At 44.1% G+C, this 15,158-nt stretch overlaps 1 protein-coding gene and 1 long non-coding RNA gene across 2 annotated transcripts in view; one reads left to right on the forward strand and one right to left on the reverse strand.

The window, feature by feature from the left end:
* LOC310838681 overlaps positions 1-10,966 on the reverse strand; it is an 85,838-nt gene extending 74,872 nt beyond the window's left edge. The window contains exon 1 of the long non-coding RNA XR_014561115.1: positions 10,655-10,966. This is a non-coding gene — a long non-coding RNA (uncharacterized lncRNA). The remainder of the gene's footprint in view (positions 1-10,654) is intronic.
* Positions 10,967-11,083: 117 nt separating this feature from the next.
* Positions 11,084-15,158, forward strand: part of GALNT18 (polypeptide N-acetylgalactosaminyltransferase 18) — a 258,857-nt gene continuing 254,782 nt past the window's right edge. The window contains exon 1 of the mRNA XM_083725220.1: positions 11,084-11,879. Coding sequence (XP_083581346.1) covers positions 11,645-11,879 — 235 coding nt within the window. The 5' untranslated portion in view covers positions 11,084-11,644. The remainder of the gene's footprint in view (positions 11,880-15,158) is intronic.

Below are 15,158 nucleotides of genomic sequence, written 5' to 3' on the forward strand. Positions count from 1 at the left end.
CAAGGAATCCCTTGCATTAATCAATGGTCCAAGTTATTCCTAGATATAGTTCAGTTTTTAATGTGGATAATGTTCACCCTACTTCTATAACAGGGATACTATTCCACATTATCACATTATGATTACCATTGGAATATTGTTTTTGTGCTTCAGCACACATACACACACTCACATATGGCTGGATCCAGACTAAAGAGGGAATCCAGACCCTGGCCACTGGTTTTTGGAAGCTTTTGGAGGAGCAGGGTCACCGGTGTATCTGCAGTCCCACTGAATGCAGAGATCAGGGTGGAAAGTGCAGGGGGGCAGGAAGATCACTATGCTATCCTGACACAATAGCCGCAGGAATAGCTTGGGATCCAACAGATTCTGGGCAGCCTCAGACCCTCTCTGCCTCCACAAAACCCTGCTTATTAAAGTGACATTAAAACAAATCTGATTTGATTTCTGCTTTGGCTTAGCCCTAGAAAAGATATGGAACCAGAATGCATGGACTAGGTATGGTTGGAACAGTGGTAAGGCAGATTGCTTCAAGGACTAATGCCCTCAGACAAGGAAGATGGAAGGGGATATATATTCCATCATTCTCATGTGCTTGTTGTTTTGGTACCATGCTCAATATATCTCATTTTCAATAGTCTGCATATCAGTAATCAAGGTGTGAATGAAGTTTCAGCAGAGAAGGGGCATGTAACAGATGGCATATCCTATCTGATTGTTGTATTGTTGTAGGTCTACGAAGTTGCTGGTGTAAAAGCGGAGACTAGAATCTGGTTGGTTGCAACAATTTGAATTTATGGTGACTTCTACAGCCACCATCAGTATGAGGTTGAGGTTTGTGTCTCCTGCCGGTGCCAATCAATCATTTATCAGGTGTTGAAGAAGAGTTTGGATTTGATATCCCGTTTTATCACTACCCGAAGGAGTCTCAAAGCGGCTAACATTCTCCTTTCCCTTCCTGCCCCACAACAAACACTCTGTGAGGTGAGTGGGGCTGAGAGACTTCAAAGTATGACTAGTCCAAGGTCACCCAGCAGCTGCATGTGGAGGAGCGGAGCCACGAACCCGGTTCACCAGATTATGAGTCCACCACTCTTAACCACTACACCACACTGGCTCTCCTTGAGGTTGTGCAGTACCATGCATGTTGTTTCTGTAATTGGTAGAAATCCTACTTTGCTAGAGATCTGGGCCCCTCTCAAATCAGAGATGGGAGAGGAGTATTTAGTGGTCCAGGTGATGTGCATAAGTCCATTACCCCTTCAGATATTAATAGTCTGTCTTATTTCTGTATGCGTGTCCCCTTGTATGTGGGTTGTAATATTGCTGAGTGTGAGTGGTTTATGTATGGGTAGGTGATAGATATAATGTTTGATGTAGTGAATGGTTGTGGTACTTGTGTGAAATGAGTGCATAGTGAAATTGGATGAATGATTTTATGTACCTGTATGTTGTGTTGCTTGAAATTGTACATTACATTGCCTAGTAGTGCTTTCTGATTTTATTTATTTTATATCATGTTTATGGATATTTTTATGTATTTTGTTATGTGAATCATTGGATATGGTTTTATTGTGTATGCAAACTGCTTTGAGATCTGTTGGATAGTAGAGTGGTCTACAAATGGAAATAATAATAAACTGAAGAGTCTTTCCCAGTAAACAAGCTATTTGAGATTAGCAAAAGGATTCCATATTTCTAGCACAAGCTTTGCTAAGGGCAAAACAGTAGCTGGACAACAATATTAGTCATGTTCAGCTGCTGTCCCAACAGGAGAATAAATGTAATTAAGGACATTTCATTAACAGTAGAGAAAATACTCATTCCAAGGTCTGCTACAGTTTTAAAATAGCATGAGCATATAATTGAGTGTGTGAGAAGGAATGGTGTGTGTCTCTGTGTGTGTTTATTAACAATGTTTGTATACCACGTCATAACATTTTTGTGGAAAAGTGTCACACAAATGTCATATACACTAACAGCGGATTCAGGTACTGTGTTTTAAGAACCATGTAATAAAAACAAGTTAGCCTTATGGGAATCTGAAGGTCTGCAGAAGTTAAAAAAATATTTAGGGGGGAAAACCAACATAACCGAAAACAGGCCCAAGAAGGCTGAGCACACTCAGTTTTCACAGAATGCTGAATATCTGTTGTTTGGGGGGACAGGGGGACAGGACTAAAAACAAATGAAGGGGAACGGTATGGAGTATGTCATGTTGGAAGGCTGGGGCACTGAACAGGAGTACTCCACACTGCAACATTTCATTGCAGCCACCATCACCGCCATTTTATGCTAAATAACAGCCAAAATCACAGAAATGAAATGGCATATTATTTGTCTTTATTCTGCTTCCAGATTATAAAATGCTAGATATGCCAGCACTTGGCACTACTAAATGTTCTGGGCAAAGGCTTGTTCTGAATCATGGGATCATTGAGAACAAGTTAGATTACCTAAATGTCCTTGTCTTACTTATAGCCACCCTCCCATTTGTCTGCGTCAGCACCGTTCACCACTCACGATCAGGCTTTCCTGGTCCTTGTATGAAGCAAAATTATCTTAGGGCCAGCTCTTGTCTACACGACACATCACAAAGGAGATTTCTGATCACCAATTCTTTGTGCATTATAAATTAAGCAAGCTAAGCAAAGGAGCCTGTGATCAGTTTATAATGAAGACAGAGATTTAGCAAGTGGAAATTATATAAGAATAATGGTGGGGACAGAATGGGGATAGAATGAAGAAAAGTGAAGAAGACGCAGAAAATGGAACTGATTATCAGCTGCTGGGAAGTGAATGCAGCTGTTGTGCTCAGGCTCTGCTTGCAGGCTTCATGTTGGTTACTGTGAGAGCAGTTTTGGACTAGATGGGCTTTTGGCCTGATCCAGCAGAGCTCTTGCTGCTTATCTAAAGAGAAGTAATAAGCAGAGATAGGGAAAGTTGAAAGAAAAGGAAGAGCGGAATAAACAGAGGAAAGCAAGCTCATCCACTAAATATGTCAGCACTCTGCCTCTTTCCTGCGTTCTTTTTTTTCTTTCTACTCAGTGCTCTTGGGACCGGTGGACTCTACACTTATATTCTAATTAGTCTTATTATTAGCTCACTCCAGCTGTTGTATTACAACACTGAATGGCAATGTACAGTTAGAAGCACATGCTGAGCTAATTAGCTCATTGAATTGAAGAGTGAACTTCTGGCCTTCACCTTCCAAACCCCAGAGACCTTTCTGTGTCTTGTTCAGCTGACTGAACAACCATCACACACAGGCACAAGCCACTATCGGCTGATGCCACATCCCTCTCAGGCCCCATATGCACTATACATTGAAAGCAGGATCATGCCATTTTAAATGATCATGACTCCCCTCTCCTAGGCAAATCCTGGGAACGGTAGTTTATTAAGGATAATAAACATTGGCAGGAGACTCCCTATTCTCTTCACAGAGCTACAATTCCCAGAGTTCCCTGGAAAGAGGGATTGACTGTTAAACCACCCTGAGGCTTATAGCTCTGTGAGGGGAGTTGTTGTTGTTTAGTCGTTTAGTTGTGTCCGACTCTTCATGACCCCATGGACCGGAGCACGCCAGGCACTCCTGCCTTCCACTGCCTCCTGCAGTTTGGTCAAACTCATGCTAGTGGCTTCAAGAACATTGTCCAACCATCTCGTCCTCTGTCGTCCCCTTCTCCTTGTACCCTCCATCTTTCCCAACATCAGGGTCTTTTGTGAGGGGAATTGGGGTCCCCTAAACCTCATCACTCCGAAGAAACTATAGTTTGCTGGTTTCCTTGGGGGAAGCCATGACTATTTGGAGTGGTATGATACTGCTTTATAGTGCAGATGGGGCCTCAATGTCCCCAGCTGAAATAACAGTATCAAAGGACGGTACTTACTGATTCAGTGAGACTCTCAGAACAAGATTCCCCTCATTTTAAATTGTGATGAATGAGCCTGGTTCTAACAGTCCTGAATAGAAAATGTTACTTACTGAAGAACGCTCAAAATCTATATTTTCAAATGAAGGATCGGATGGCAAGGGAGAAAATAGCAGAAAATCCATTCAAATAGTGTAATCTTTGAGAACAAATCCACCCAGGTTCCACCTAGGAAATCTGGGTAGTGATGCTTTGCTCATTTATCTGGGAATAAGATCCACGAACTCAGTGGGCCTTTCTTCTGAGTGTATATATATATATATATATATATATATATTTGTAAATGGAACACTTGTGGGCTTCTCACAGGCATCTGGTTGGCTACTGTGAGAACAGGTTGCTGGAGATAATAATAATAATAATAATAATAATAATAATAATAATAATAATAATAATAATAATAATATTTTTATATATACCCCACCTGGGTATATATAGATGGGCCTTTGGTCTGATCCAGCAGAGCTCTTCTTGCATTCTGTGTTTTTTAAAGAGTGATAACTATAAGAGAAGACTCGACTCCCTGGAAAAGACCCTGATGTTGGAAAAGATTGAGGGCACAAGGAGAAGGGGACGACAGAGGGAAGACAGGAGTGCCTGGCGTGCTCTGGTCCATGGGGTCACGAAGAGTCGGACACGACTAAATGACTAAACAACAACACAGCTATAAGATTGATTGTTCAGACTGGGGAAATGAATGCTGCTTGCTGTTCATATGTGCTTAGTCACATGCTGCTTGCTACTTAATATTTAATTGCAATCAAATAATATATTTTAAGTAAATTAATCATGATTGTTCTTTATGCCTCATGGTATTCAGCGAAATAGGTGGTTCGCAGGTGTAATCATCTGTGGTTTGAAACGCAGAGTAGGTTATTGCTTCTCTTTGGCTTCTCTAACAAATGCCTCTGCTCATTATAATATATATATATATATATATATATATATGCAGGTTTTGGTGTCCTCGGGTGTCTTCCCGTGTAAAAGTTGGGGTGTCTAGGCGACGTTTCGACGAGGTCTCACTCGTCATCTTCAGGCTGGTGCTTTCGGCTTCTTGTTACTGGAACAGAGCGGGATCTCAATGTTTGAGTTCCTATAAATACTGTAGAGGGGGTGTGGTGTCTAGCCTCCAATGTTCTGGGCAGAGAGGAAGTTCCCAGGCTAGTGTGCCTTTTCTTCTTTTGTTCCTTAATTACTTGAGAGATACCTTGAGTGATTTCTTGAGTGATATCCTGAGTACCACTTAGGTGGGTCATTAGGTGTGGATTAGTTGCTAAATGACCCACCTAATGACCCACCTAAGTGGTACTCAGGATATCACTCAAGAAATCACTCAAGGTATCTCTCAAGTAATTAAGGAACAAAAGAAGAAAAGGCACACTAGCCTGGGAACTTCCTCTCTGCCCAGAACATTGGAGGCTAGACACCACACCCCCTCTACAGTATTTATAGGAACTCAAACATTGAGATCCCGCTCTGTTCCAGTAACAAGAAGCCGAAAGCACCAGCCTGAAGATGACGAGTGAGACCTCGTCGAAACGTCGCCTAGACACCCCAACTTTTACACGGGAAGACACCCGAGGACACCAAAACCTGCATTCCTGTACCCGTGAAAATCTACGAAAGCATATATATATATATATATATATATATATATATATAGTAAACAGAACTGTGTGGCACAATCTTCCCCAATTTAGTGCTTGTAAAATGTTTTGGACACCAACTCCCATCAGTCCCAGCCAGGACGAACAATGGTCAAGCATGATGGGACCTCTAACACAAAACATCTGGAGGCTGGGCAAGGCTGGTGTAGTGGGTAGATTGTTGGATTTTGTATGGGAAGAGCTGAGTTCAAATCTTTGCTTTATTTGGCAATCTAATGGAAGTCATTGGCTCTGCTTAAGCCTGCTTAAACACAGGAAGTGATGTAAGGATTGATTAAAAAAATGAACAGTAAAGCTTTTTGAACCCAAACATTTACATAACTAAATGACTGAAAATATTAAATGTAGTTGGAGTATGTGTACCTTCTGCACTGCAGGTCACCAATCTGGAAAAGAGCTATTATATAAGAGCAATGGGGGTGGGGGGTGGGAAACGGGGACAATGGCTGATATGACTGTTCCACTTCTGTGCCTAGCAAACTATACGGACCTAAAAAGAGCTCCAGTGGTTTAGACCAAAGCCTTATCTGGTCCAGCATCCTGTGTCTCACACTGGCAAATCAAATGCCTACAGGATGTAAGCAAGAAGGACATGAGCGTAATAGCTTGCTTCTGTTGCTGTTCTCCAGAGACCGGCATTCAAGAGGCATGTTGCTTCTGATCTAGGAGACAGTATATTAGCTGAATGAAGTCAGGTCATCAGAGCTGCTGACATTCACCAACAGAATTTTCAAGGAGCTATAAAGGCACATATCAGAGTTCTCATGAGTGTGTTAAGAAAAATGCCTATAACTGCATGTAAGATATCATAGTCCAAGACACTAAATTCAAGTAGTCTATTAGTTTTGAATGTAGCGACATGAGGATGTGGACAAGCTACATGAAGATGTGTGTTGTCCCCTTAAGAGAACCACCCTGCAACCAGGGTGTTAAAACAGTAAAACAGCAATCACCCAGTGATGAATATCCCCTTTTGAGTAAGGTGCTTGAGAGGGTGATGGTGGTCCAACTTCAGACATGCTTGAAAGAAGGTGATTACATGGATCTGTTCCAGGTTCAGGCCCAGCCATGACACTGACACCACCATGATGTCTCCAGATATTAGCATGACTACCATAAATAAATCCTCTATAGATGTAATATGGTAGTTGAAACATAGTTAACTAAATACATAATCCTGTCCGCATTAGAATTTGTTTGTTTGTTTGTTTATATATATAGAACATTCCTAGGCCAGCATGCAGTTCTCTCCTGCAATCAGTATTTGAAGCTGCATACAAATTTTCAAGTCAAGCAGATCCACCCACATGACTACAAATAGCATTCATACCCTGTAACTTGCTACCTCCTCTTACAGGCTTTTACCTCACAGGCAGTTCACCTCATGACACCTCGGAAGTAGCATTTATAGTTCGGCCTGAACAGTATGCGGTCTGTGCTTCTAGGGGGGAGTGGCAGCCACTAATTTGGCAGAATTATAGAGGAATTTACCAGCACCATACTTGTGGTATAAGGAATGGTTTTCTATACGTAGCCCTGTTCTGCTGAGTTTCCTTCCACCGCCTCCATAGCCTTGTACAAGCATACATACAACCTAATCCCTGGAGTTAAATGTAACAGCATCGAAAAATGGGAGGAAGTGCTGAAGAGAACAAATAGTTCATAGTTACGAGGTCAGAGGGCATTGCTATTCCTTCACCTAAGCCTCAGTTTATCAAAGGGCTGAGCAAGTTAGAGCCTTCCGATGCTTTGGGCACCTATTTAATTGTTTTACAGCAGTCAGTGTGCTGAGTAGTGTTCAAATTACAGAGGGGGACAGAGAAAGGCAGTGCCCATTAATATTGGTAGAGGACTGTTATACCATTTATTGGAAGGTCCTGTGCAAAAAGAACAAGCAACCCTGTAAAACAGGAATGGCTGAGGGGCAAGCTGCCCATCGCAGTGCAGCTGAGCGGGTCTTTTTCTATTTTTTTTTTTTTAATATTTTTTATTGCTTTTTAGAAATACAGAAAAAAGAATAAAGAGTGGTTATGAGAAAATAGAATAGAAGAATAACAAATTTCCATATTCTTTTTCCATCCAATCTAAAGGACTTCCCCACATCCTCCAAACCCTGCGTTCCCTGTCTTATAAAGCATCAGCAATTTGTTAACTTATTTCAAAACTTATTGTATCTTCCATTTTATCATGTTCCCTAATTTCAATTTTACTGTGACCCAATTCTTATATGCTTTGTATTAAACACAATAAAGTTGTTTCATTATTTTACCTCTAAATTCTTGTGTCTTAATTTTCATTTCATTAACTTACATTTGCTGAAGCTAGAGTTTCCTGAAAGGTGCATTTTTTAACATTCATACAGCTTATAGTGTTTTTTCAAATAGTCCTTAAACTTTTCCCAGTCCTCCTCAATTGTTTCTTCTCCCACGTCTCGAATTCTGCCAGTCATTTCAGCCAATTCCATATAGTCCATCAACTGCGATTGCCATTCCTCCAGCGTGGGTAAATCTTGTGTCTTCCAATATTTTGCGATCAGAATCCTTGCTGCTGTGGTAGCATACATGAAAAAGGTTCTGTCCTTCTTAAGCACTCTCTGGTCCACCATGCCCAGAAGAAAGGCCTCTGGTTTCTTAGGTAAGGTAAATCTCAGTACCTTTTTTAGTTCATTATGGATCATTTCCCAGAAGGCCTTCACTTTCGGGCAGGTCCACCAGAGATGAAAGAATGTCCCTTCCGCCTCTCCACATTTCCAACATTTGTTGTCAGACAGATGATATATCTTAGCTAGCTTGACTGGGGTCATGTACCACCGGTATACCATTTTCATAATATTTTCCTTCAAGGCAGTGCATGCCGTAAATTTCAAACCGGTGTTCCATAACCTTTCCCAGTCTACAAACATAATGTTATGCCCCACATCCTGAGCCCATTTTATCATAGCGGATTTGACTGTCTCGTCCTGTGTATTCCACTTAAGCAGCAAGTTATACATTCTCGAAAGTAGTTTACTTTTTGGCTCTAACAATTCAGTCTCTAGTTTCGATTTTTCCACCTGGAATCCAACTTTTTTATCTATTTTAAATACCTCTTGAATTTGCGCATAGTGCAGCCAGTCTCGTACCTTAGTTTTCAATTTCTCCAAGCTTAGCAACCTCCAATTGTCTCCACGAGCGGGTCTTTTTCTAAAACAAAAACCAAGAGCCCCTACTCCATGACAAAAATCCCTCAGAAGAGAGCCATCAATGTGCAAAAAAGATAAAAGGATGTGAGAGAAGGGAGGATACTAAACCATTTCATGTCAGGAGATTCATATTATACAGAAAGCTGTAACTGAAGTGTTTGTGAAACAAATATTCATAGGAGTTTTTCTTCAAAGAGAGCCCCCCTCCTAATCATTTACTGGAATCCAGTTTGCTGTAGCCCAAGGATGGAGAACCTTTTTTGTTTTGTTTCCTCAAAGGTATACAGGTGACAAGCATTTTGCGTGCAGGTTCTGTTCGTGGCTCCCATGCAAATTGGCAAAGCGCACATAAGCCTGCCCCACCCTGCCCTCTTCCTGGTTCAAAAGGACCCACGTGTTGCTAGTCATGCACCAATTGTATCCAAACAAAATGGTCACCACCTGTACTGGCAGTGAGTGGAACCAAGGCCAGTAGTGATGACCACTAACTTAGATGTCTTTAAAAGAAATTCACTGGGGAGAAGGTTATCAGTGGTTACTAGTCACAATGGATATGTTCTTCCTCCTCTGTCAGAGGTAGCATGCCTTTGAATGCCAGCTGCTGGGGAAAGGAATTACAGGTGGGGAGTGTGTTGTTTTGCTCAAGTTCTGCTCATGGGTTTCCCACAGACAACTGGTTGGCCACTGTGCAAACAGGAAGTTGAACTAGATGGACCTTTGACCTGATCCAGCAAGCTCTCTCTCCCCCCCCTTATGGGTGGAGCCAAGGCAAAAGTACACCCACTTTTGTATCATTCTCTCAGTGTGCCACCCCATCTCACTCTCTGTTATCCCATCTTTATCTCTCTAACACTCTCCTCCAAAAAAAAACAACTATTTTGTCTTTTATGGAATATTAATTGTACTAATGTAGCAGTGGTTTTAGTCTGTAACTTTTATCTTATTGAACTCTGCTTTGGTAGCTTTGGGCTGTGGACCTTTTTATAAAAAGATTGCATATAAATGAACACAGAGCTTGGTTACAGAAGGCTTCACCAACCCCTTCTATTGCTCTGTTTCAGCTCTGTCCACTTCCATTTCCCCCCTCCTGTTCCCATCCTCTCCCTTCCAGGCCGATGGCCTGCATAAGTTCAGAGCAGCATAGACCTGATGTCTTTGGTGCACATAAGGGAGGGCCAGACTTGTCAAATAATAAAGTTTGGCCATGATACTTGAAGTTGGTGTCATTTTTGCAATACTGTGTGGGCTAAGCACCTAAAGAAGTTTGATTAGAGCTATGCAAGTTTAGACAGTGGGCAGCATGTCCACGCAAATAAGAGATGCTGCTAGAAATAGGAATAATATGCAGAGTGTCTCTATAGTGTTTGACTTTGACCTGTAAAACCCCTTTGACTTTTAACTGCTTTTGTTTTTGCTAGTTTGTCTTTCATCTTTTTGTGTACTATGTTTGTTTCATGTAAGGCACCTTGTGTATTTTTGTAGAAAGGTGGGTTATAAATTCAGCAACAACAACAACAGTGTCACCCAATGATGAAGCAGCACTCGGGAGTTCTTGGGAGGGTACGCAGAAAAAGAGACTGTGAATTATTTCTCGAGAAGAACATAATAACAAGCAACAATCATGCAATTAAAGCCATATAGTTAGCAACCAGAAGCACTCGAACAAGCGGTGAACAGGGCCGGGACTTTAATTCATTGCCAGATTGGGGAATTACTGAATACATGCAGCCAAAGAGGAAGGGACCCGGCGGTTTATAGGCGCCAGGGGGATTTCCCTGGCTTTGTCCCAGCAGCAGATCAATGAGATTCTAAGATGAGGAGCCGCGTTAAGAGCTGCCCGAGCAATAATCGCCTTATTTGCTTCGAAATACCTTATTGACCCCCTTGGTGCCGCAGGTGGTGGCAATAAACAGGAGCCAAATAAAAACAGCGAGGCGCAGCAGGTTCTCTAAGAAGCAGAAGAGAGAGGCTGGGCTGGAAAACAAATGGAATTAACCTTTTCCTCTCACATTCGGTGGGGGCGGTAAAACTTCAGCAGGCCCGGTGGGTGGGTTGCAGGAGCCTCCGAGCTTAATCTGCGCTGCAGGTTGGCTCCCCTGGCCGGGAGTTTCCACCTCGCAAACGCCCTCGCGCTAAGCGCGCGCGCCTAACAGCGCACAGAGCTAGCGAGTGAGCGACTGAGAGGAAGGCATGCAATACAGCAGGTGGGCCTCTGACGAAGCCCCGTCCCTCCCGCGTCCCCATTGGTCGGGCGATCGGTGCTGCCGGCGCGCTCTGGGCCGGCGCCTCTCGCTCATTGGAGAGGAGGCCTGCCGGTCTGCGGGCTGTACACTCGCCCGCTCTCAGCTTCCAAGGGCTGGCTTTGGAGCGGTGGCTGCGAGGCTGTGGGAAGCAGTGCCGACGAGGAGAACAAAGTTTTTGCAACATTTGGGCACCTGACTCCGCACCTTTCCACGCGCCTGGCGTCCGGGGTGAAGCTGCTCAGCCTGGAAGAGGACGGGTTTGCTCTTGTTGCGGCTCTTGAGGGGTGGGAAGGGAAAAAAGTTTTAGGCTCTTTTAATTTTATTATTTTAAGCCTGCGGGAACCTCGAGGCGCCAACTCTCCCCTCAGCTCTGCTTCGGGGTAGGGCAAGGAATGTTCCTGGTCTGGGGAGCAGCCCCGGTTTCGCATGGGAACTCACTGACTTGAACGGCATGCTCCGCGCTCCCCAGTCCTCGGAGAAAGTGAAGGCAGGCTGTTAATAATATACATGTCGGCTATTTCTTTATAGCGTACCGTGGGTTTGTGTGTTTCTCCCTCGCCGCCCCGTTTGGTAACCGGACCACAGGGTTTCCTTGGAGCTATATGGAGGGATCTCAGCATGGTTTGCACCAGGAAAACCAAAACTTTGGTGTCCACCTGCGTGATCCTGAGTGGAATGACTAACATCATCTGCTTGCTCTACGTGGGCTGGGTGACCAACTACATTGCCACGGTCTATGTGAAAGTGCAGGAGCCGATCTCGGAGAAAAAGTTAGAGGAAGACAAAGGGGACACTTTAAGGATTATAGAAAGGCTGGACCATTTGGAGAATGTCATCAAGCAGCACATACAAGGTACTTCGTCTCTTCCTCCAATTTTCTGCATTTAAATCGTGCCTGCAGGTTGCACTAATGCTTTTTTTTTAAAACCGTATGCGTGGTGGTTCCCCCCAGGTCAAATGCCTTTTGCCATGGGGCGGGATGGAGGAGGGCGAGATGGGGGCGGGGGACAGAGAGAAGAGATCCATTCAGCGGGAAGAATCGGGGGCTTTGTGCAGCAGGCTGACTCTTCCTGGCCAGGCGAAAGTTCCTTCGTGGCTGCTGCTGCTGCCGCCGCCTCTTGCGGGCTAGCTGCTTGGCGAGCCCGCCGGCCCGGCTGCAGCAGGAAGAAGAGGAGCGCGGGCTCCGGTTGTGGAGCTCGCACGCTGTTGGCTCGGCTAAGGGACGCCCTGTTGGCTTGATCTTTATTTATTCTCTCTCTACCCCCCCCCTCCCCGCACCACCTCGACTGAAAGAAGCTTTTGGGTGAGCGAGCGGCAGGGGGCTCCTGGAGGCTGCTTGGTGCTGGCTCGATTCCCCCCCCCCCCCTTTTCCCTCTGCCGACCGCGAAGAAGTTAAATGTAGCCGATGCCCTCCTGGAGCCTCCACCGATGGCCGTGCCCAACCCAGAGCTTTGCAGAAGCCAGCACTTTCAGGCATTCGCACGACGCCGATAAGATGGTGAGCCTTGCTCAGCCAGGACTGAGCTCCGGGGACGCGGGGTGGCTGGCTGCGGGGTGCCGATCCCATTCAGCAGCGGAATCTCCTAGGCGCCGAGTTGGGTGGGCGCTGTGGGTGTCCCCGTTGCTGCAAGAAACCTGCTAGGAGATGGTTGTTCAAGCGCCGGTGGGTGGGAAGAGTTGGGAGAGCTTGCTCCATGGAGATATCGGTGCCCCTCTTTTACGATCCGTTGCGCTGCTTTCTTTGGGGGGGGGGGCTGTATTAGAGCTGTTTCTCCTTCTCTCTTCGCCCCTCCTCCCCATCTTCTGTTCTCCAACTCCTGGCCTAGTGTGATTAACTACTTTTGCATATGCATATAATATCTGGGGTTTGGGGTCTTGTTTATTAGAATGTGCTGATGCTCTGCTATGGAAGGGCCATTTAGGAGTCTGGTCCTGGCTGTAACGGTGTAATCCGTGGCATGCTAATTTGATCTCTGCCTGGCTGGCTGTATCTTCCTAAGTAAAGGATGGAGGGTTGCGGCAGGCAGGTTACCAAAAACGACTTCATTCCCAAGATTCTGCTTTTGGCCTTCCTTGTTTCTCTCCCACCCCTGCCCCAATGGTTGTTGGCATCTCCCATGCACTCAGTGTGTAATGTACTCTTTGCTTGCATTTTTGACTGGGTGGGAAATGTCATCCCAACTGGTTTAGGAGTTGGTAGCTAAGGAAGAGTTAAATCGTTTCTCTCTCCCTTACCCCAATTTTCCCTTGCATTTTTTCTGGAGGGGGGCACCCTTGACATGTTTTAACAGATTTCACTGCGTTTTTCACTTCCTGTGTTTTAGATTGTGAGATAAAACCAACAGACTACAGTACATGTAGTTATTTGGTCTGCGCACCTGTGGGATAGCATCCATTATAAGCTCTAGAATTGTAATGTACTAGAATAAGATGTTTCCTCTTGAAATAGCAAATGTCTGGTAACACCATCAAGTACTAATCTACTTTTCCAGGGGTGTGTGGGTCTATTCAGTTCTTTTCCTTTGTCTCCACCCAAACCTAATAAAAGAATTATGCTTCTTTTACAGCTGGCAAACAGACTTCCTTTCTCCTGGGTCTGCTTTGCCCTCTGTTCTAGAATTCTAGAGCTGTTACTCAGTGAAAATATGTGAAATGAATTGCAAACAGAGTATGATTGGGACCTAGGTTTTTGTATGCAAATGGTGGTGTTAGAAGGTCTCTCTGCAGCTTGCTTCCTGGGTTTGGTTTGTTATGCACTGTGTATAAAGGCAAGTTGTTACAATGCACATTTCTTTCTCCACCTTTCTATTGGAAAAACCAGGGCAAAAAGCTAAAACAGTTTCCTTTCAGGATACAATGTGAGTCTGCCAGTGCTAAACTTTCTTGGTGTTTTCTTTGGGATCCTAGAACTTGGTTTTGTTTTTATTAAAGAGGAACATAGTCTTGTTATAGCAGCACAAGGCAGAGTGTTTTTGTTTTTGTTCAAGTAATAAAAACATAAGGTGCTCCAGTTCACATGAGGTCTCTGGAGTCATCACTCCACTAGGCTTCTTTCCAATACTTTGTCTGACACACTGTCCCAAATAGTTGGCAGTGGCATAGTCAAACTCCAAAGTCAAGGTTTGTGATATACTGCTGGTGTGAAAAGGTGGACACAAGAAGGGGTTCCATGGGAGAATCTGCTGTGAAACACAATACTTTCTACCAAGGTTGCCCCAAGATATTTAGCCACTTGAGGCAAACCACAAAATGTACCCCCCCCCCAATCCAGAAAAGAATGTCTGAGTAAGATCTACATAGGGAACAAGGGTGGGAGGAGACCAATAGGGCATTCTATTTGCCAAGAGGCTGCTTGGCAAATAGGTGGCATGGGGGAGGGATGCCAAGGAGTTGTCAGATCCAGCCTCTAAGGAGTGTGCCACAGCTGTCACTGGCCACCATGGAAGTAACAGTGGGTGAAGCATTCCTTGGAGGCTGGATCTGATGCCCTTGTGGATCCTTGCTTTCTACATGTGAACTCTTGGCAGCTAAAGGAACTGGGATAACAGGGTGGGAACAAGGTCTGCTGAGGATCTTAGAAGTGCTATGAGTCTGGGACTAGATGTTCTTCTGAATAATACATAAGGCTGGACATAAGCAAATGTAGGATAGTATTATCCTTTTATTATCTTTTATTAGAATTTGATCCTTAGTAAGTATGCAGATAATTGTTGCTTTAGAATATATAGTTGTTATGTTGAACTGAGATTCTGAATCTTGATTTCACTGATGAACGGACAAGCATGAGTAGCAATCCTAAAATGAAGCAGTTGTGGGTCATTTTACAGAGAAATTAATATATTATTCCATACAGTTTAGATCACAGCAACTGGTTGCTCCTTTGGCTTCTATCCATTTCGAAATATGTCTCTGTAGGAGGGAGTTGTGAAATTTGTTCCAAGAAAAGAAGTGGCCACTTGAATTTGAAGTGGTGTACCTTAATTAAATAAAGAGATCTGATGTGGTGTGGTGAAGGGGGTGAACTCTGACGCAGAAAGGGGCCAGTTTGGATCTCAAACATGAACTTAAAACAAGATATGCACGATCCTGTGCATATCTACCAGGAAGTAAGGCCCATGGAATTCATTGGGCC

Source organism: Podarcis gaigeae (genome assembly GCF_964106915.1).
Source record: "Podarcis gaigeae genome assembly, chromosome: 1".
Taxonomy (NCBI): Eukaryota; Metazoa; Chordata; class Lepidosauria; order Squamata; family Lacertidae; genus Podarcis; species Podarcis gaigeae.